Genomic DNA, 20,887 nt, shown 5'->3' with positions numbered 1-20,887 from the left:
ATAGTATGTTTCGTATAGTTTTTGAATACATAATTTTTTTTTAAAAAAAATATCGAACTAACATAATCTAATTTAAATTTAAAAAGTAGTCAAATTGACTTTTGAAAAGCGCAACATGACAAATAAAAGTGGATAGAGGGAGTATAAATTTGAAAAAACACACACATTCGTCCAAGGTGGCGTCCTACATAGCAATTTAATGTCTTACGTGATATCCGATATGCATTATGTCACGTAGGATAAGTCTATTTATTTTTTCAATTAGCTACTTCTGCACACCCAAAATTGGAGAATATAGATGTTAGTTAAAATTAAATTAAATTGTTTGCACAAAGTTAGAAGGGTATAAATATACTTATGCCAATAGCAGTACATGAATATTATAACAAAATTCCAGCCAAGTACATTGAAATATGAATTGGGAGATTGAAAGAAGTTAGCAAGAAAGAGTAGTACAGAGCCGCCTCCAAGTTGCCAAACAAGCTTATATATATCACCTTCCAGGCAGAGAAAGAGAAAAAAACAAATAAAAATGTCAGGAGTTAAAGGTAATGATGTAGAAGAAGGAAGTACAACAACATCATTATTGCTATATCCAGGAATTCGAAATGATGAAAATGATCTTCGTTGGGATTTCATTCGCAAAGTTTACTATATCCTCGCCTCTCAGATCCTCCTAACCACCATCGTCTCTGCTGGAACTGTCCTATACCTTCCCGTTAACAACATCCTTCATGGCAAAACCATTCTCCTCATTCTACTCATTCTACCTCTCTTATGTAAGTCCATATCCCCTTATCTGAACTTTTTTTATTTTAACTTTACATATAATAATGTTTAATTTCAATAGACTAAAAGGACATATTGTTGGATTTTATTTGCTCTGATTTCAAATCATAAATAAATTTTCCTTTTAGGATAAAGTTTTAATATTTTACTAGTCATTTTCTTGTAAAGAAGGTTTTGGGATTCTTTTGTGTAGCTCATTGTATCCCGAGTAAATGGTTGAGGTTGTTTCTCTCTATATTTTGTACTCTCATATTTGTAGTCGATTGTTGATCTTCTTTGTGGATATAGGTTGATTGACCGAACCGCGTTAAATCTGTCTCTTTTGGTGTGTTTCTCGTTTGTCTTCTTACTCATGGTCTTTCGAGGTTTATTTTGCTAGATTTTCATTCCCAACAAATTTTGGTATATTTTACATTTTTACTTCGTCAAATTTTATATCAAGTCAAAAGTAGATAAACAAATTGAAACTGACTAGAAATTAGTTACCTTTTATTAAGTAATTTTGTTTTTGTGCAGTGTTGTTGCCTTTGTATTTCTATAGACAAAAGCATCCATTGAATTTTGTTTTCCTTGGCATCTACACTATAACCTTGAGTATCTCTATTGGTATAGCATGTGCTACTATAAATGGTGAGTATTTTGAAGCTTTTCTAGCTATATATATATACTTATATGTTTGGATAATTAATTTTGCTAATTGGAATCATCAATTATAGGAAAAATTGTGCTTGAAGCCTTGATTTTAACATCAGCTGTAGTTTTATCTCTTACTGGTTACACATTTTGGGCTTCAAAGAGAGGGCAGGACTTCAGCTTTTTGGGTCCAATATTGTTTGCTAGCCTCAATGTACTTATCTTGACTGGATTTTTGCAGGTTGGTCTGCTAGTACCAAATTCTTTTTCTGTTTCAATTTATGAGGTGCTATTTGAATTTCGAGAGTCAAACAATTTAATCTTGATTTCTGAAATCTTTAAACAGCTTTTACATGTCGTATTTGTATGTGAATTCTGACTTTCCCCATAATTTAATTTGCAGTTGTTCTTCCCTCTTGGATCTACAGTCAATGCTATTTACTGTGCAGTAAGTGCTATTGTTTTCTGCGCGTATATTGTGTTTGATACGTACAAGCTGATTAAGAGATTCAGCTATGATGAATACATCTGGGCTTCCGTCCATCTTTACCTGGACATCCTCAACCTCTTCCTAGACATTCTGCGACTGCTCAGGCCGCGAAACACAACTAACTAGGTCCACATTTCGACCAACTATTGATACTGTATTATTGTAACATTGATCCCTCCGTTCACTTACCTACTTACTCTTATGTAGAACAGTATTTTGTAAACAAAACTCTATTTTGATATGGATTTAACTTCAAGAATAAAATTTCATTAATGCTACTGTATAATAATTGACTGAGAAAATGCATGTGCTGGAAGACTTTGCACCTAATTTTTGGTGACATGAGAATTATACTCAATTGATTGGTTGCATCATGGGCCACTACTCACTAGCCTATGATTTTATACTACTAATAATTAAAGGAATTGCCAATCAGTGGCCAACTCTAAAATTGAGTCCTTATTGCCGCTTTACTAAGTCCTTAATCATATAATGGAGTCAATTGACTCGACAGATTAGAAGATTGGAGGAGAATTAGAACACTTCTCAATTAAAATAGAGTTGTATTAGAGATAAGTTCTTAGCCCCTTTTTATTTATTTTGATGATAAATGAATTGACATGATGTATGCAAAATATGACGTTACGGTGTATGCTATTTGTAAATAATATAGTATTGATTAATGAGACAGATTGTGGAGTCGATGTTAGGTTAGAGGCGTAAAAACAAAGTCTAAAATCTAAAAGGGTCAGAACTGAATATTTGAAATGCAAATTGAGTGCATTTGGAAAGGATAAAGAGTGTTTTTCTGACATGCATGATATCCCTAAATTTCCATGAACTTGTTTTTAGCGTTATCAAAAGTTATAAACACTTTGAGCTTGGCTAGATGCATTTTTTCTATCTCATGAAAAATACAAGGCAATTTTATCTTTTTTCCTGTTTTTTACTTGAGCTAAGCACTAAATATAAGTAACACTAAATTTCTCGTCAGTTCATATTCACTAACATATACACTTTAATATTTTATATTTAATATTAAAATGTCATGAACACCAACAATAGCATGTTATGTGCATATTACTTGAATTTAGTGTTTTAAGTAGGGGTGGATATAAATATCGAAATATCGAAATATCGAAAAATCTAACTGAATCGAAAAATTTCGGCTTTTCGATTTTAATTTTTCGGTGTTTCGGTTCAATGTTGGTTTTCTTTTTTCGGAACTTCAGTTCTTCGGTTCGGAGTTCAGTGTAACGGTCTTGAAACTATGGTACACCGAAGAATCGAAGTTTTATTTACTAAATTTTAAAATATTTAAATTATATTGCTTAATTAATAATAGTTATACACTTTTGAATTATGACTCAAAATATTTACATGACTCATTTAAATTTTCAATTGTTAAATGACAACAAATATAATGTCAATAAAGTGTTGAACTATTGCTGTTTATGCATATACAATTGTACGTTATAAGTCCTTATATTTTTATTGTTCGAAAGTTCATTGTGGCATCGTGCTTGCTAGGCTACTTGCTCTCTTCTTTATTCATTCAGCATTCTGGTATGAGAGAAAGCCTTTAGGCTTTAGCAAATTAAAATGACAGCCATCGATGCAAAGAAACAGAGACAACTCCTTTGGCATCTTTGCTAAAAAATCATTTATGCCCTCTTTATTTTTATTAGGCTTAAGTCATCTATAACCCTTCAAAGTTGTCCGCAAAATTTATTTAGACACCTTAACTAATACATGTACAAATTGAATACCTTTACCCTCCCAAATTTGAATTATTTAAACATTTTTTGACAATAAACTAAAAGTATAATGTGTATGAAATAGACTCGCGATGACATGATAATTTGATGAATTAAATACTGACATTTGGTATTTTAGAGTCCAAAAAAATTATTTTAAAAAATATATTATAAAGTAAAAGAAAAAAGAAATTATTTTTATGTTAAAAATTAAAAAAGAAATTATATAAATCATGTAACTTACCTACCCTTCGATTCCGTGGAGTCCAAAACTCCTCTCCCTCTATAGTGTTGGGAAAACGCAGACGAGCACAAAAATATATATGGTAAAAGTAATGGAAATAAAATGGGAAAATAACGATACCAAGAATTTTATGTGGAAACCTTTCTGAATAAGGGAAAAAACCACGGACCAAGAGGAGCAATTGATATTACTATAGTAAGGAATTTTACTTTGTGTAGTCATGAATACAATACTCAAAGTGACTACTACACACTCAAAAGGAACAACACTCATTTGATTTCCGTCTTACTAAAATATCGTTCACACTCTATTTTTCTTCACAGACTATTTTCTTGTATAGTCTATGGAATACCTCACTTTGCTCTCAAAATGGTTTTTCTCTCTAACTTGGTGTGTTCTACAAATGAGCAAAAATGCTCTATTTATAGAAGAATAAAACTATGCCTATGTACACTCATGACATATGTAAATATAGCAAAGTCAAGAATGGTTGCAAATCTTACCAATTTGCCAACCACCAAATCTTTTATTTTCAACTCCAATTACTATTCCTTTTTAACAATTGCTTATAGCAATTGAATAGCTAAAGTTGACTAAAAAATGGGATGGATTCAACATATAGTGCCCCACTCCCAACGGCAACCCTCTTCTGTAAATATTCTATTATTTTTTAATCATCTTGGTTCATCTGCATCATAGAATTCAAGCAAACTGATTAAGATTTATTGCTATTTTTTATGAGTTACGGAAGAGTTGGCCATAGTTAAAAAAAATAAAAATAAAATTTAATTGTCTTCCTCGTTTCATTTTTGACGAAAAGATGAACTTCGTCAGAAAATTAATCTGTTCCAATGAATATTGTCGGAAAAAATAGAGTTATGTCGGATTTCTTTTTGAGTTCTTTTCAATGCCTTGAATTGGGCCCGTTACAACAGAAAGAACGGGGGTCTCCCGACTGTATACAATGTTGTTGTATTGGGCCCTTAATTATCTGTCAATTCTGTATTTTGGGCCCAAGCCTGTTAGGGCGTAGCTTAGCACTATATATAGACGCTATGGCAAACCCTATTCTGTATTCTGTTCTTGCATCTCCATAATAAAACTGCTCCCCCTCTTCCCCGTGGACGTAGCCAATTTATTGGTGAACCACGTAAATCTGTTGTCTTGTATTTCGCGTTTATATTTTCTCGTATTATCTCGAATTCCACATAACAAGTTCCATAGGTGATTATATTTTTCGATTGAAGAACACCCTTACAAAAATGTGAGCAAAATAAAAAATAAATAGGAAAATCCTTTAACAAAATTCACACAAATCTCCCTCAGTTTAACTCCAAAACACTTCACTACCAACAAAGAAAAAAATTTCAAATTTTCTAATCTTGTAATCGAGAACAATTTGAACTCTATCAATCCTGAAAATTCTCAAACATTACTGTCTATTTTCTTTTTGTGAAGCAAATTTATAAATACTGGTGAGATCATAACAGTGAATCACAAACAATAATGTACCATGTAAGCAAAAAATGTTCAGATGGTTCAAATTTGGGAGGGTGGATAGAGGTGTTCAATAGGTACAAATCTTAGTTGAGATGTTTAAGTAATTATGCAAACAACTTTAAGTGACTGTAGATGACTTAAGCCTTTTTATTAAATACATGATGAAACTCTTAACACTTTATCACATTCCTTCTTTATTTTTTTCACACCAAAAAACTAATTTAAAAACCGTCGAACTAAACCGAACCAAATCAGGTTTGGTAAAACCTATGGTAAACATTTTTCTAAAATCAAATACCAAAGAATCGAACTGAAATTTGATTAAATCAAACCGAATTATAACGATGCACTCATATGCTAATTATTAATTCATGAATTGAGTGCATCGTTATAAATATAAATACGTACACATAATATACAGATATAAAAGTGATATATAATGAGTATTGTCAATTCATGTGATGGGTTCAGGGAGAAGAAATCAAGAGAACACTTACTTTCGTTACAGTCCGGAACTTTTTAGAGCATATACGATGATCCAATGGAGATGGCCATAAATTCTTCATTTAAATGTTGAGAAAATCGCTTGTGTTCCAATAAAAGTATTTTACAGGATACCAAAGCACACACTGAATCTAAAATTTGAAAGAAAATATTTTCAGCAAAAGGAAGTGACTTATAGAGCTTGAACAACTTGCTCTTCCAGTTTTGTACAACTTCAGTGGTAAATGATTTCTGTTTCATCCCTTGCAGTCGAAAAGTATAACTACTCATATGTACATGTAGAAAGTGGAAATAAAGAGGTTTCTTGAAATTCCCATTTACACTTTTCACTTGGCTACAAAATTTGCCTCATTTATACACTTATAAACAACTTTGCTCAAGGAGAGCTTTCTGCCTGGCAACATAGATCCACTGCCACAGTTTTTGCTTCAGTACAATTATCTCACTTGCTCTTTACAATATAAGCAACCTGGAGTATGTACCAGACAACCGGCAAAAGCAACCAACATCTCAGCTTCCCTAAAGAAGCAGGTTGTATTTGGGTTACATGTTAACCAATCTTTGCCAATACAAAGTTAGATACATTTCATTCCTTGATTTTCCTGGCTATTTTCTTCCTATGAAGAGGCTCCACAGGGTACAGAAGTATTGCCAGTGACAAAGCAAACGCAAGGCCAACTACTCCACTAAATGGTTGAGCTGGAGAAGACCCCGTGAACCATGGAGGGAATTTTGGTAAATAAGTCAAAAAGAAACCAGTCTGTAAAATATGACTACAAGCCAGTATCCCTGAACGCAGCCCAATTGCAAGGAAGAGGCTTTGGCTTCTTTGTCGAACACCTGCAAGAGCCAGTGACAATAGCCACAAACTCGGCACTGCCCAAAGTGACCTGAAAAGCAATTTTAGAATATGAAACATAATCACTTCCCTGGAAATTCAGTTGCATAGCAGAACAAAGAGGGTAGTACTGTAGTAGCATTAAGAAAGGCAATCAATCATACAGATAAAACTTTCTGGTGTTTTAGTCACCTTTCAATGGCTCCCTTAATTATGTGCGAGGAATTGCCCAATTGAGTAATGGGTAGCTTTAGGAGAGAAAGATCCCCCTTATATTCTCCACCCATCTGCGGAGGGTTTCCATATCCATCTCCGCGGAGATCTCCAGATAGTAGAACATTATCGCCTTCACGGCACTGGACTATATTTAAGACCTTCTTAGGAAAGTCTCTATCCTTCTCATAGTCAATCATTCCTAAAGTCAAGACATTGAAGACAGTAAAGGGGAATCTGCTATCTTGGGGTGGGTCCAGGCCTGAGAGGGTGCATCTGAAGAGGCAAGATTGCAGTATTGAAGAAGGGATTACATAGGACAACTAGGACCAACATGTAATTAGTAAGGATCTCTATGTAATTAATAGAAGTTAGAGGTTTAGTTAGCAAAAGTTAGTTATGTTAGTTACAACAATATTTTAGCTTCATAGTATGTATCTATGTTGCTCGGACTCTTCAAAAAAGCCAATGGGTGCGTGTCAGATTCGCCAAAAGTAGTGTATTTTTGGAGAATCCAAGACAGTCGCGGCATCAAAAGTGGAGAGTCCACGCAACTAAGGTCTGTATAAATGTGGTAGATGACATTCATTTTCAATCAATGAAGTTCAGTTTTCATCCTCTCTAAATCTTCTTACTTGCGTCTAGAACATTCGTGATTGAAAAGGAATTATTCTCAAGATATCAAACAGACAGGAGGCACATGTATGCAAGACAAAAGAGCACTAAGTAGAACTAAACAAATACAGGGAAAAGATTCTCAAGATACCCTTAATTCAATCATTCAATTATTTCTCAAGTTTCAAAAGATCAAAAATAAGGCAGCTTGAAGAAACTGATGAATTTCCCCCAGATGATCGAAATTCAAAGCTGTAATGAAAATAAAAAAAAAAAAAATTGGCAGCTTGAAGGACAAGTAACCTAAAAACTCAGGCTACATAGATACATGTCAAAAGCCTAAATGCATTGGATCAAGAATGAGGGTGCACCTTTGAAACAAAGCAAATGCGAGTCCAGAAATTATAATTCCACGATAATATCCCAGGTCAGCAGCAATTTCGTCAGGCAACCATGACCTGAAAAGAAGCTCCTCAACAGTGGCAACACTTGTTGCCGTTGCAACTCCTTGAACAAATAAAACAAATATCCGACCATACACCTTTAGCCAGGTTAAAGCTGCTGAAGAGGTTGGAGGAGCCATGGGAAAACGGAAATCAACACAGCCAATTAAGGAGTTCACAGAATATATTAGCAAAACAAGGATGGTTCCTCCAAATAAACCTTTCAGAAAAATCTGTACCTGCAAGAAAGGCAGGAAGCATCTGAGTAATGCAATTAAAATAGTAATACTATCCTTCGAAGCTTTAAATATGTTACTTAGAGAAACATAAAAATTCATGGCCAACATCAGAACTGATTCTTAAAGAATGCTAGCATAACTCATATTACGTTTCATGATTAAAGATAAAGACAGAAAATGAGGTACATCACTAGATTCTCCCTCTTCCAATCCATGTTACAACCGAAATAAAGGGGCAAAATAAAGAAAAAGATCACTTGATGGAAAAGTTATTGCTAAACATATGATTTCTTTGCCATATTTGATGAGAACTGTTACAAATGAGCTGGATTGTGCTCAATGTCATTTTTGTTATGAAGAAACAAAAAAATCTTATAAGTAAGATAACAGCAGAAAGTAAAAGAAAAGTAGGTTTTCGTTCAACATATCTGACATTTCTTAGTACTGCAACAACATATGAAGGCCTATACCTAGGTATTCATACCTAATTACATTGGTTAATATGAAAAAAAGAGTTTAATGTAGGTTACATTGTAATAAATGGAAATCGAAATGGTTAGACTGCAAGAATGTGAACTTAGTCTCCTATCTCTATTTGTAACAAAAACCATGAAAGTATGATTATTTCATTACATTACAGCATATATCTGTTCCAGATACTTTTCTAGACTGTTGTGTTTCATTAAATTCCAAAAAACAAGAAAATGAGTAATTGGTGTTGAATTTAACAGTGTGAGATTATCTCAACCTCAATCGAGTGATGAGATCCCACTGAGGAGCACGAAGAAGTTAGAGAGAAGAAAGGGAAGAAGCCTTATTCACTTGTCTGATGACCCTTCAAAACCATAATTACAGTATTACAGAACAAAGAGAGACTTGGAAAGGCAGATGCTTCCTCAAGAAGTTGTTACTTTTCAACTTTAAAGCATTAGTTGACTGTTAACAAAGAGAACTTTTACCTTATGCATTGAAGTCATATCTAGTCCATACTGGTCAAGCGGTTTCTCATAGCCACGTATCCTTTTGCCCCATAGAGTAACTAGTAAGAAAATAGACATGTAGAGGCCAATAATACAAATAATCTCAGCAGTCCTGGATGGCTTCTTTGTTGTCCAACTTTGCACAAGTGTAGGGAGAAATGGAACAAACACTGGTGACCATAAAACAAGCACCATACAAACAAATGCAAGAATCCTGGTAGAAGTTCCAGAGTCGAACAACATCAGTATGAGAGCATGTCAAGCTGAGTGAAATGACAGAGAGCTCAGTCTAAAAACATGTTGACACATAGCTAAAATTTGCAGAATGAATGAAGGCCCCAACAATTTTAAAAAATGGGGCAGAAAAAAAGGGTTGAAAATGTCTATCAATAATTATTAAGCATATGAGAGCTTTGAATAGCCAACTTAAACAAAAAATCTGCATAATTAAAATTTCAAAAATCATAAAATATCTCAACAACTAAAACAACTTAACAAAAGTTTAAATTTCATACTAAGCCTAGGCAACTTATTATGCTTAAGTATTCTACAGTAACTGAAAGCAATTTTCAACAGGATCTGAAGTATGGCATCTCAAGATTAACTGCACCATCCCAATTGTTATATTGAAGATCTGTAAATAAATAGCTGCATCTCTGCTTGTTCTAAACAAACAACAAAGATCATTAGAGAGCTGCTTCTCACTAGGGAGGTCAAATGAATATATGCGGTTAAGAAACGGCCGAAGTCCGGAAGGTAAACTACTTAATTACTTGTTCCGAGATCCCCATATTCCTATGACTAAGGCGCAATTATTGATGCAGAAGGCTGTTTCTTAATTTTCAGAATAACAAATCGCCCTGAATGTGAATGCTGGGACTAGAGGTTTCCTCACTCGTGTTTTCATCCAGACTAAAGAAAGAGGTTAAAGTAGGGTGATTTCCAGAGACTAGAATTTCCTTCACTCATGTTCTCATCCAGACTAAAGAAAGAGGTGAAAATATGACAGAAGCGATGAAAGGTAATCACTAAAGTAATTCAGTCATTAATGCAAATGGAGGTATCTATTCAGTGCAGACTAAATTCACCAACCAATGCCAATAACTATGAGCAAGGGTACAAATTTTGCCTATAATCATATCAGTTTCAGCATCTAAGCATGTAGAAGAGTAAGAAGAAGAAACAAACAGCCACAATATGATTTCTTGCAATTCTTGGAAAATAAGTGTTGCTTAATCCAGAAACATTCCTCTAGTTAATGCAGTAGAAGATTCAAATTATTTCCTTTTTCAGTAAGATTCATATTATTTCCTTTAATCACAAAATTTGACACACTACCAAATAAAAGCGTTTAGAGATGAATTTTGCTTTAAAACAAATATTTTATCAATATGTGTAAGTTAATTCTTTCATCCCGCACCCTAGAACATAGATAAAAGACACTGTTCTTTTTAGAATAAAATGATGCAATATCTTACCTCTGGAACAAAGGACGTTCAGCTATGCGCAGAAATGAGATGAGCCTGTCAGTTAGACTAATAGCACCTCGTATACCACCCCAAAGCAATGCAACTTTTGCGACCACTTTCAGAATGCCACCCTTCTGTCCCAACTCCGCCAATATCGACACCAGCCTATTTAAGAAAAAGAGGATAACGAGTGGATTTTGAGAAAAAAATGAAGTAAAAAATAAAAGCATGTCGTGAAAATTATAACACCTTTCATGATCCACTGCACCATCTTCTTTCATAGGCACCACAGGAGCAGCTACAGACATGGCTTTCTCAGCAAGGCTTGTGACTATGTTGTTGTTAGTTTTATCAACAGTTTCCTCATCAGCCTTGCCCACTTCTTTGCTTTGATTTTTCTCATCCTCAAAGGTTTTTGAATAACCCTCAAAAGTTTCAGCATCCTTTAAGCAAATGCGTATGATCTATCAGAGAATGTATAGGAGAAAAAATGGCACAGATGAATTAAGAAATAATGGGCAGTATAAAATATTAGCTCTTCCCTTTATGAAAATACTCCTTATACCCCCCAAAAACACAGCTAAGAATCCAGGACAACATAAAATTCCACTGAATTTTGTCCAAAATGTTCGACGCATTCTGCTCAAGGTGAAGGTAGACTTCGGTCTCTTTAGGCCATTAAAAATATGGAAGTCAGTTCTCAAAAGTCAAAAATATGATAGCCATGTCCCAGTTCATGACTTCACTCCACCATATAGAGGCTAATGTTAATGCCCTCCCACTTCTTTCACAGGGTAAAGAAGGTAAAACATCTGTCAAAGAAAGATATTCAATTGAGAGCTCTGGTCAATCTCTACAGCAAAATGGTGGGAAAGTAGTTTTTCAATTTTGAAAAATGCATGAGAGATTGGAACATGCCAAGAACTAGCCTAGATGGACTATGTAAGGCAGGTGATAACTCATAATGTTGAATAATTAGTAAGGTTGTCAGTTATCACAACCCTCTCTAAGTAATTCTCAACCAGCCAACTTTTTTATGTTGATTTTACCTGTTGAGGGACAAGCAGTACCGATGCTCCGAGGGCTGCCGTAACAGCTCCAACCATAACAGCATTTCCCTCTGAATTTTCTGAATCAGCTGCTCCCTCAACTTGGCAAGTTGGACTCTGCAATCTATACACTTGTTCATTAGGATGCATTTCATTAATCCTCTTGCTGGCTGTTGGGATAGGATCTACTTTCTCCAGTTCACTTATTTCATCAAGGATCAACTCTTTGCTTTGGCCATTTACTTCTTCTGCATATACATCAAAAAACTTTCTCAAAGAAGCCAAGCTGCAGCCTACAATAACTCCAACAGGCAATGTCCTTCTCAAATAACTAGTTCCCTGAACTGCTGATGAAATAGCACGTACAACATGCTCTGCATGAAGTGTACCCACTTTCCCGGAAGTACGGTCCTTACTCTTGATAAATGAAATAAGCTCCTCTTCATGCCCCACAGTCTCACAGATAGAATTTGCAACATGTTCCAGTTCATTGGAGAGTTTGGGCTGCATTTCCTCCAGGTCTTCAGCATTTACTTTCCGTCCGACTTCGACCTTTAAAGCATCCACTATAATATTTCTTAAAAATAAGGCAGATCCATGTGTGGTGTCATTATCAACTTCAACATTCTCATCAGAGTTGTTTGAAGTCACACATTCTTCATCAGGATTCTGGTTTTCAGGGTCAAATATTACATAAGATGGTTCAATAACATTATCCATATTATTATTTTTCATAGGGGAATCATGCTGCATCTCCACATGACTTTTTTCATCAGCTGCAACACGATCAGATATGCCACTATTACTCCCAGTCTGCTCCAAAAGTTGCCATTGTCCTTCTTCTGGGAAGTAGTCCAGAAACAAAGCTGTTGTGGTATCTAAATCTAATGGTTTGGTTATCACAGCCTTTGAACTTAAATAGCTTTGAAGATATTCTTTGTAAAGCGGGTCTCCAGAGAAATTGGTATTCATGTAGACAGGAACAGTTTTTTGAATGTAATTCAAAGACTTAAGTGAATCCTCTGGAGGAACCTCTCCATTGACAACATTTTTTCTCTTCAAATCACCTTCTGTGTGGTTTTCTCTGTCACTTTCTTGAAAATCGACGGTATTACTTTCAACTTTACCAAATAAATCTGTTTCATATTTTGCTTGGGAATCTGAAATCACTTCGCTCTCTCTCTTCTCAACATCATCTAAATCATGGTTTTCAACCATACGGCTAGTATTTTGATCAAGAACCTTGTCTCTGTTCGTTAGTCCATCCTCATTGTCCCCATCCTTGGTTCCACTTTTCTCAAGTCCATCTTTACCGTCTCCGTTCTGGATTTCACCTTCTGTGTTTCTTACCCCATCCAACTGATTAATCATATCTTCAAGTACATGAAATACACTGTTAACTGCTAACTGAGTTGAATCATCAATTCCAGTCAGGGCATCCAGTGCTTGAGAAACATCAAAGCTTTGGGAAATGGCATTGGGAGTTATTTGATTTGAATTGGTCTGCGTACTTCTTTCTTCTCTTTTGACATTATCAGAACCTTCATTTTCCATAGCGTTGGTCTCAGAAGGCGATGCCGCAAGTAATGTTTTTTCATCTATCTGGGGGGAAGATGTTGACTTGTTCTGATCACTACACATATCAGTAATTTTTTCTTCCTTTTGTTGGGTAGAGATCACTTCTTTCAAGTCCGTCTGATATTTCCCACCATCATGCTGCACTTTGGATTGCTCAGCAATCACTTTATCAGTATCACCATCCACCTCAGACCCACTTGAACTCTCAACCTTAGCTCCAGCTTTAGACTCAATTTCTATGCAATCAGAAGTTAGGGAAGTTCTTTCTACAGAAAGATCTGCACTTCCATTGTTATCTAAAGCAGGAACTTCACTTCCATGGCTACTCATTGCTTGAGACTGACCTGTATCTACAGATTTTTGCACGTTATCCACTGCCTCAGGTTCTGAAACAAGCTCTTGAGAGCTCTTGTCTATGCTAGAGTCATTCTTATCAAATTCATCTGAAAAATCGCTAGCCCTCGTCTTCGCATTTGATAAGCCAGAAGTTTCACTTCCACCGTCTGTATTTGACATTGAGCTTGATGTCACGTTTGGAGTATGTCCAACACTTTGTAGTCCATCAAATTTGAGATTTGAACCTTGATTGTGCAAAATTCCAGAGACAGCAGTTGTAAGCTTTCCACGAACATCATCAGGAACAGCATCTTGCAATGCTTTCATTATTGTCTCCCCTTGACCAACAGCCGTCAGGACCTGCCACAGTTTAGTATAGGTCAGGTCTTGAAGATGTATTACCAAAGTTATCTAGCCTCTCCAATGAGTAGAGTCGGCTCAGTTTACCTCCAAAATAAAAACAAATTGTTTCAACAAATTACCACAAGTCATAAGGCAACAGATAAGAAGTACCTTCTTCTTCTGTTCTTCTGTTAGGGTGTCAGGCATTGTCACATCAAGCATATTCATGACTACTTCTGCAGTCTGTAGCACTTGGCCTCTTTCACCATCAACAGGACTTCCAGCCTCATCTTCTCTTGGTTCTGCATCATCAGCACTACCATTTTCTAAGGTGATATAGGGTTCTTGTAGCTGTACAGTGCTTCCGAGATCTTTAAAATCTCTTCCACATCTTGAATAAATCGTTTCTTCAATATCTCCTCCTTCAAGTATTTTCAGTGACGGATCCAGGGAGCAACTATCTAAAGCATCTGAGTTCGGAAGATTCAAGAGCTTGTTTGATCTAAAACTTCTATCAGATGGTCTGCCCACAAGCGTAACATCCTTGGACAGATTAATGCTTACATCAACATCTTCCAGAAGAGGATGACGACCCTTCAAAAGTCCAACCTCCACAGCTGTGAGCCACTGCAGTCAAGAATTTTGGGAATCACATATATAGGGAGTATGGAGGAGCAAAACTGAACCATGACGGATGACAGTTACGATCGTCACCTCAATTGTAAGATGCTGGAACCAAGATAGAGTTGATCTGCTATTTGTTGTTTCATTATGTGGAAAATAAGAGCACAAAAGTAGGCTTGTGTATGGGTTTTCTGCTATTGAACTGCGTGGAACAGAGAACAAGGGGGCTGACCCTTCATCACTCTGAAATATCAAAGAAAGCACAAATTTCATGATTGGTCCCAACTTATAATGAATTTTCAGGACAATGCATATAGAATAACCCATGTTGAAACTTGAATATACATTCTGCACACAGATATTTAACTGTTCTCTTTCTGATTGCAGCAGTTAACAAATTTCAAGCCTGCAGGTGGTCTCTTCAAAAAGTGAAGCAACGCTATTTTTTTTTATTGACACCAGATAATGAAATGGCCTTTAAATTATCCAGAAATGACCACAAGAGATTACAGCCTCCAAGAATTATTTATCAGGGCATTGTCCATATCCCATCATATTCCTCCCTTTCCCTTTATATCCAGGGGGTACAAGATTATTTAAACATGCAATGCTTCATAGCTTTATTAACTATACGGAATAGAATCGAAAGAATATAGGGGTAACAAATCCCTGTGGTAAGTCGTATGTTATGTCCTATATTCTTGACAGATGTCCGATTACATATTTTGAACAGCATCCAACATCTCCTGCACTTACTCTCAAGCCACTGGATGACATTCAAAACAAAGAAAAATGACCAAAATCATCCCTTAAGTTATGGGTTGGTTAAATTTGTCCATCTATAAACATTATTCTGAACACAAACTTTCTTCTTAGTTCGCAAACCAGGGAAACTTTTAATCCATCCAAGCTGATTCCGTTCAGTATTAACAGGATAAACCGGACCCTTTCCCCACCCATCACCTTTTTTCTCCTCCTTTTTTTTAAAAAAACTTTTTTCCCAATAAAACTCCTCTCCATCTACTGTGTATCTACCAAACATTTAACAGTGTTCTTTGTTCAATCCTAAGGGATTTTACAACACCAACATGCCCAGAATAGTCCCAGTTCTTTTGTTAGTGGGTTTCTTGTATTATTTGGAAAACTCACAGATGGTTTACCTTAGAAATTTACACTTGCACTATTACTGTCTGACATGGTTCTGTTCTACACATGAATGCCTTCTTACTCTTTCTTAATCTCCTTGTTGTTCTTTCACACTCTGCGACTCAAATTATTCCTTATGACCTTCAAAGTTGCTACCAGTGTGTATCTTTAGTAACTAGGGAACCAGAGGTGCTTTAACATTGATCAAATAAAATAAAAGAGTTAAAAGAGTGTAAAACACACTTAAAACTATCCCCAATTTTTTGAGTTTCATACCTGAACTATTCAGAATGTGAGTTTCCTACTTGAACTATCATCCAATACTCAGCAAAACACACCTCGACTAATTTCTGGTGATGTGTGTACAATCTCTTTTGTTTAAAAGTTCTGCTACATGGCACTCCACGTGGAAGATACTTCCACCATGGCAAATCTAAACAAATTCATATTAGTTTAAAGATTAAAAATATCACCATATAAATTAATTTATTCCAACCGTGGCATCAACCATCTTATTCTCCACCTTCTTAGGTGTGGTCTCATCTCTGCCATGACAATCTCCAACTTGAAAGGGGAGAATTTAGGGCTTTAAAGAATCCAACTAAAAATATATTTAAAAAATTTGATGTGTCAACAAATAAAGTCTTTATATATTCCAGGTGAACGAAGATTTTATGAACAAATGCGCCTAGAAGCATTTCTAGACAAACATTTGTTCTAGTCAATATCTAGGTGTGATTTGCTAACCATTGGGTGGTAATTCAGGTGGGAAACTCACACTCTCAATAGTTTAGGTATGGAACTCAACAAAGTGGGTTATTATAGGAGTTGTTTTTGACCCTTAACTAAAAATAAGAACAAAGGAGGTGCTTTAAATTGAATAGCTTCTGGTCTTCGGAATCCAATCTTTTCTTCCTATGTAATAAAATTCCTCAACGGCATCAGGTATATCATCTCCGAAGCTAATTGAGCAGAAAGAAGAAGATCGTATTGTTCTTAACCTTGTATTTCTCCCCCAAAGTACAGCAATTAGTTTTAAAGGATCATTTAAATTTCAGGCTCAGGACAAGAAATAGATTGGAATGAATAATCAAGGCATAGCAGAATTTGGGGAAAAAAATCCTGCTTTTTATTTTTCAAGATGTGCACTGAATCTGCAGAAGTGCGCTTAGTTAATGACAAAAATGTTGATGGTGCTGCAGAGATCACATCTTGATAAGAATGAACATGTTGGTGATCTATGACAACAACTAAGAAGCAAGAGGTGGCAAGAAGGGAAGGGGAAGGGGTGCGCTGTTAAAACTTGATGGAATTAGTTTGGATGGACAAAAAGAGTCCCTATTTTACAAAGTTAAGAGGATTTCTTTTTAATGTTCAATGCAATATTAGAGAGACAAATTTAAACTCACCATTTACTGAATGGACAAAATGTTACCTGTATAAAAAGTAGAGGAATCTTTACTTTGCCAACCACATCCCTTGTACTGGATTTTGCATAGAAATCCTCAATAGCATTAAAACCATAAGACACCATTGATATTGCTTTCTCAAAGTCCCTAACAGATGTTGCCAAAAGAGCATTTTCAACATCAAAGCCTTTTCCACGACCTTGAAATAGTTCCTGCACACATCTTAGAGATGTTAAAGAGGAGTCAAACTTTTATGATATTCTTTAACATGGTGGCAACAACATTCAGAGCACTGCATTATACAACAAACTGAACATTGAAAAGTCGTTAAGCATGCGTCAAACAAAAAACTCCAGATGTCAATCCCTCACTGATGGCTTTATGTAAGGGCAGAGTTCTTTACCATGTTAGATCTCAATATATCTACTAAGCCCCGTGTGAGCTTTTGGTCTAAATCAATGTGATAAGGTGTGGTTCTTGTTGCTTCCTCTAGGTCAAAAGGATTGTTTATGCACGTAGCAGCTGTAAGAGGTGTTTTTTCTCCAACCTCAGCCAGATACTTTGTCAACATGTTAGCGCCATGACCCCAGGCCACACTCATTACTGTTGACCACGGCCTTTTCTTGTTGATAAATTGGACAACTGTGGAGATATCATCGCTGTCAGCAGCTGTAAATAACCTACATCAATAAAGTAGTCATCTGTTCTTCCATTAGCTTATTACAAGAGACATGATAAAGGCCACCAGTGGAAGCAATAATTTTTAAACTATCACAAGCCAAATCACAATTTCCATTAAACCTGTGAGTTCTTCCATAAACTAAAAAGGATAATCTCATTTCTGAACTAGTAAGGTTTGCACACAAAAGTACGGGAAGGCTGTGAAGAATGCTAAGTAAAACCTACAATACTCCTTCCTTATTTTGATAACACGCAATCCTTAAATATAAACTGTGTGTGACAGCATCTAGTTAGTTCGAATGCCAGAAAGCTTAACAGGATGCTGCAGTTACCAGATTGAAGCACAAAAACTATAGTAGCGACTAGCTGGGAAAAGAAACCAAAACACAAATTCTTATATCTGCACCAAATACAATACTAATTTCTTATGATTATCACGAACAAACAGTAGTAGCTTTGCATTCAGTTCAGAACAGGATATACATACTATGCTGCATTTAAACGAAACAAATGTAGAATAATACAAGTACAACAAATTCACTAGTAGAATGAGATTGCATTTCTCACCTGGCAGTTGTTAATGGTGAACCCGCACAACCTCTAGGATTCATGACAACAGGAAAACACCCTCTCCTCAAACTCTCAACAACAAATTCTCGAATATTCTTATCCATACTTCCCTCAGTAGTTCCCGGAACAATCACCAAAGTCGAATCCAATCCATATTGCTCTTCCAAGTTCAAATTCGCCGGCCAATCCAGCGACACAACTCCTCCATCCTCCGTACTCAAACACACTCTCTGATACACCAACTTCTCATCACAACACTCATAATCCCTCACCTGAATTCTCCCACTATCTAGCCTCAGGAAATGCCTATCTTCCTTCACAAGCCTCTCATTCGCATCCTCCATAAGCTCACTATCCTGAAACGATATAGATGGACAGCGTAATACAACAAATCGATTAAACGGCGTCGGACTAGTGAATAAGATCCATTCTCCGAGTTCCGGAAGAGAAGTTTCTAGAAGCTTTACTGACGTTTGCGATTGAGATAGGTAGAGAGCAAAACCAGATACAAAACCTAGAGCTGGAGCAATTAAATCGAGTGAATTTACAGAAGGAAATCGCGAAACTATGTTTTGAAATAGATTATGTAATGGCATATGATTTAAATTCATAATAGCGACAACTGTATGACGACGACGACGACGCTGATTCCATTTCAATCTCCGATGCTTCCATCGGCAATGAAGTGTTCTTCTCTGAAACGTTGAAGGAAACTGAAAATAACTGCTACTACATGAAAAACTCATGGAATTCCAATGAGATTGATGTTGAAGGGTAATAGTTTATGGAGAAGTAATAGAAAGGGTAGAAGCTCCAGAAGCAGCTAGCGAAGAGAGAGAAATCCAAACGGTGGAGAATAACAGTACGGGGAGACTGAAAAAGAGCGCTCGTGGGCCAAGATGTGGGAGTTCAGTTACGGTTGAAAATGGAGCTTGTGGGTCCCACTTCTCCAAAGAGCGCGCTAAAGGCGTCCTTACGTGGCGGAACAGCATGCGGTTGCTTCTTGTGTGCGCCTTCAAATAACACCACTCAGCTTTTCATATTCTGCCAAAAAAAAAAGTCATTTTTTATTATTTTTTTATAAAATAAGCTGTGAAGGCTAAATCCTCTTCAATTATTTGAGATAAAGCGCATATATTTTTATTTTTATATTTAGAGAAAAAGTTAAATATGTCTCTAAATTATTTGAAAAAATTTAGATATATCTCATTTAAAATTTGTTTCACTTATATTTTTATCGTTTAATTATTGACACAAATATATCTTTATGAGCGTTAGTTAGTATGCTAGACATTTCCAATTCATTTTTCATTTCTTTATATGGCATATAGTTATTTTCACCTTACCTCATGATATTTATAAGTCTTGTTGAGTTAATTAATTGATTAAGGTTATGGGACTTTGTTTGATCATTGCACTTATTGGCTTAATGAGAGTTCATGGGTAATTGTCTTGCTTTGGTTATGTTGTAATGAACTCTTATTCATGATTGTGGTTATTATAACTTGATGATAGAAAATGAAAAGAAATTCGGAATCACAAACACCTAATTCGACTCATAAATCAACTCCCCTTTTTAATAAATTATCTGACCCTTTTTAACAATTTTCTTTAATGTATATTTTTTTGATAAATTTTGAAAAATGATAATTGATTAACTAGGAACAATATGAAAAAATATATATATAAAATAATGTCAAAAATTCACAAATAAATATAATAACCTTAAATCCAACAATTTCAATAATTGTTTAAAATTTTATTTTTTTGATAAATCTCGAAAATGAATAATTAATTAATAAAAAATATTAAAAGTATGAAACAAATATAAAATTAACGCCAAAAGTTCATAAATAAATATACTAACCTTTAATTCTACAAAAAAATAATTTTTATTTTTTCAAAAAATCTCAAAAATGAGTAATTTATTAATTAAAATATAAAATTTACGTCAAAATTCACAAATAAATAAAGTAACCTTAAGGGATAATACCCAATTACCCCCCCAGTCTATACCCAAAATCCCTACGACACACCTTATCTTTGATGAGGTCCTATTACCCCCTCCAACTTGTTTTTTAAGTAATATACTACCCCTTGCGTGCCTACGTGGCAAAAATAATCTGCAAGGTCCATTTGTTTGTTAAACACGCGCGGGACCCACTTTTCACTTTTCGATAAAGTGACTTTACACTTCCCTAGTCTGGCATTTACTCTTTCCCAAATTCATTTTACCTAAAAAGAAGATGAAGATAGAGGGAAAGTGTTTGCATGTGTGATTTCAAAGCTAAGAAATTGGATTTTCAGTCAAAATTTGATTTTCGTTGTTGGATTTTGGGAGTTAATTTTTGGTTGCAGTGTGTGGATCGATTTCAATCGTGACATTGTGGGACGTGGGTCGATTTCATTCAGCAAGAATCGTGACTGAGTTGAGTTCA

At 35.4% G+C, this 20,887-nt stretch overlaps 2 protein-coding genes across 5 annotated transcripts; one reads left to right on the top strand and one right to left on the bottom strand.

Moving 5' to 3' along the window:
- The first annotated feature begins 324 nt into the window (after positions 1–324).
- Positions 325–2,176, top strand: LOC101268009 (BI1-like protein). 2 transcript variants are annotated; one of them, XM_004243633.5, is made up of 4 exons: positions 325–779; positions 1,306–1,419; positions 1,506–1,663; positions 1,826–2,176. In XM_004243633.5, the coding sequence occupies exons 1-4, from the start codon at positions 533–535 to the stop codon at positions 2,036–2,038; spliced, it is 732 nt and encodes a 243-aa protein (XP_004243681.1). In that variant the 5' UTR covers positions 325–532; the 3' UTR covers positions 2,039–2,176. The 2 variants fall into 2 exon arrangements, with proteins under 2 accessions (XP_004243681.1, XP_019070197.1); XM_019214652.3 differs by having other exon boundaries at positions 376–779; positions 1,506–1,708.
- Positions 2,177–5,961: 3,785 nt separating this feature from the next.
- LOC101258082 (uncharacterized) lies at positions 5,962–19,498 on the bottom strand. 3 transcript variants are annotated; one of them, XR_011210758.1, is made up of 11 exons: positions 18,447–19,498; positions 17,602–17,878; positions 17,225–17,410; positions 14,734–14,886; positions 14,191–14,646; positions 11,764–14,037; positions 10,964–11,157; positions 10,724–10,879; positions 9,225–9,508; positions 7,955–8,265; positions 5,962–6,807 (listed from the first exon to the last, which is right to left on the bottom strand). XR_011210758.1 is itself a non-coding variant. In XM_010325677.4 (11 exons), the coding sequence occupies exons 1-11, from the start codon at positions 19,193–19,195 to the stop codon at positions 6,504–6,506; spliced, it is 5,295 nt and encodes a 1,764-aa protein (XP_010323979.1). In that variant the 5' UTR covers positions 19,196–19,498; the 3' UTR covers positions 5,962–6,503. The 3 variants fall into 3 exon arrangements, 2 of the variants coding, with proteins under 2 accessions (XP_010323979.1, XP_025887790.1); XM_010325677.4 differs by having other exon boundaries at positions 9,225–9,459; XM_026032005.2 differs by having other exon boundaries at positions 9,225–9,459; positions 17,602–17,899; positions 18,447–19,460.
- Positions 19,499–20,887: the final 1,389 nt, after the last annotated feature.

The sequence above is a fragment of the Solanum lycopersicum genome, chromosome 7, assembly GCF_036512215.1.
Source record: "Solanum lycopersicum chromosome 7, SLM_r2.1".
In the NCBI taxonomy this organism is placed as follows: Eukaryota; Viridiplantae; Streptophyta; class Magnoliopsida; order Solanales; family Solanaceae; genus Solanum; species Solanum lycopersicum.
Note: the sequence above shows the minus strand (reverse complement) of the source record. Positions and strands in the feature narration are given on the sequence as shown.

What these genes read in the sequence shown, in the direction of transcription:
- LOC101268009 (XM_019214652.3), top strand. Translation starts at nt 533, where the DNA reads ATGTCAGGAGTTAAAGGTAATGATGTAGAAGAAGGAAGTACAACAACA. An exon ending in ACTCATTCTACCTCTCTTAT is followed by an intron (nt 780 to 1,305) that starts GTAAGTCCATAT and finishes GTTTTTGTGCAG; the next exon opens with TGTTGTTGCCTTTGTATTTC. An exon ending in AGCATGTGCTACTATAAATG is followed by an intron (nt 1,420 to 1,505) that starts GTGAGTATTTTG and finishes CATCAATTATAG; the next exon opens with GAAAAATTGTGCTTGAAGCC.
- LOC101258082 (XM_010325677.4), bottom strand. Translation starts at nt 19,195, where the DNA reads ATGAGTTTTTCATGTAGTAGCAGTTATTTTCAGTTTCCTTCAACGTTT. An exon ending in TACTGCTTGTCCCTCAACAG is followed by an intron (nt 11,158 to 11,763) that starts GTAAAATCAACA and finishes ATTTGCTTAAAG; the next exon opens with GATGCTGAAACTTTTGAGGG. An exon ending in GAACGTCCTTTGTTCCAGAG is followed by an intron (nt 9,460 to 10,723) that starts GTAAGATATTGC and finishes AACTTCTACCAG; the next exon opens with GATTCTTGCATTTGTTTGTA.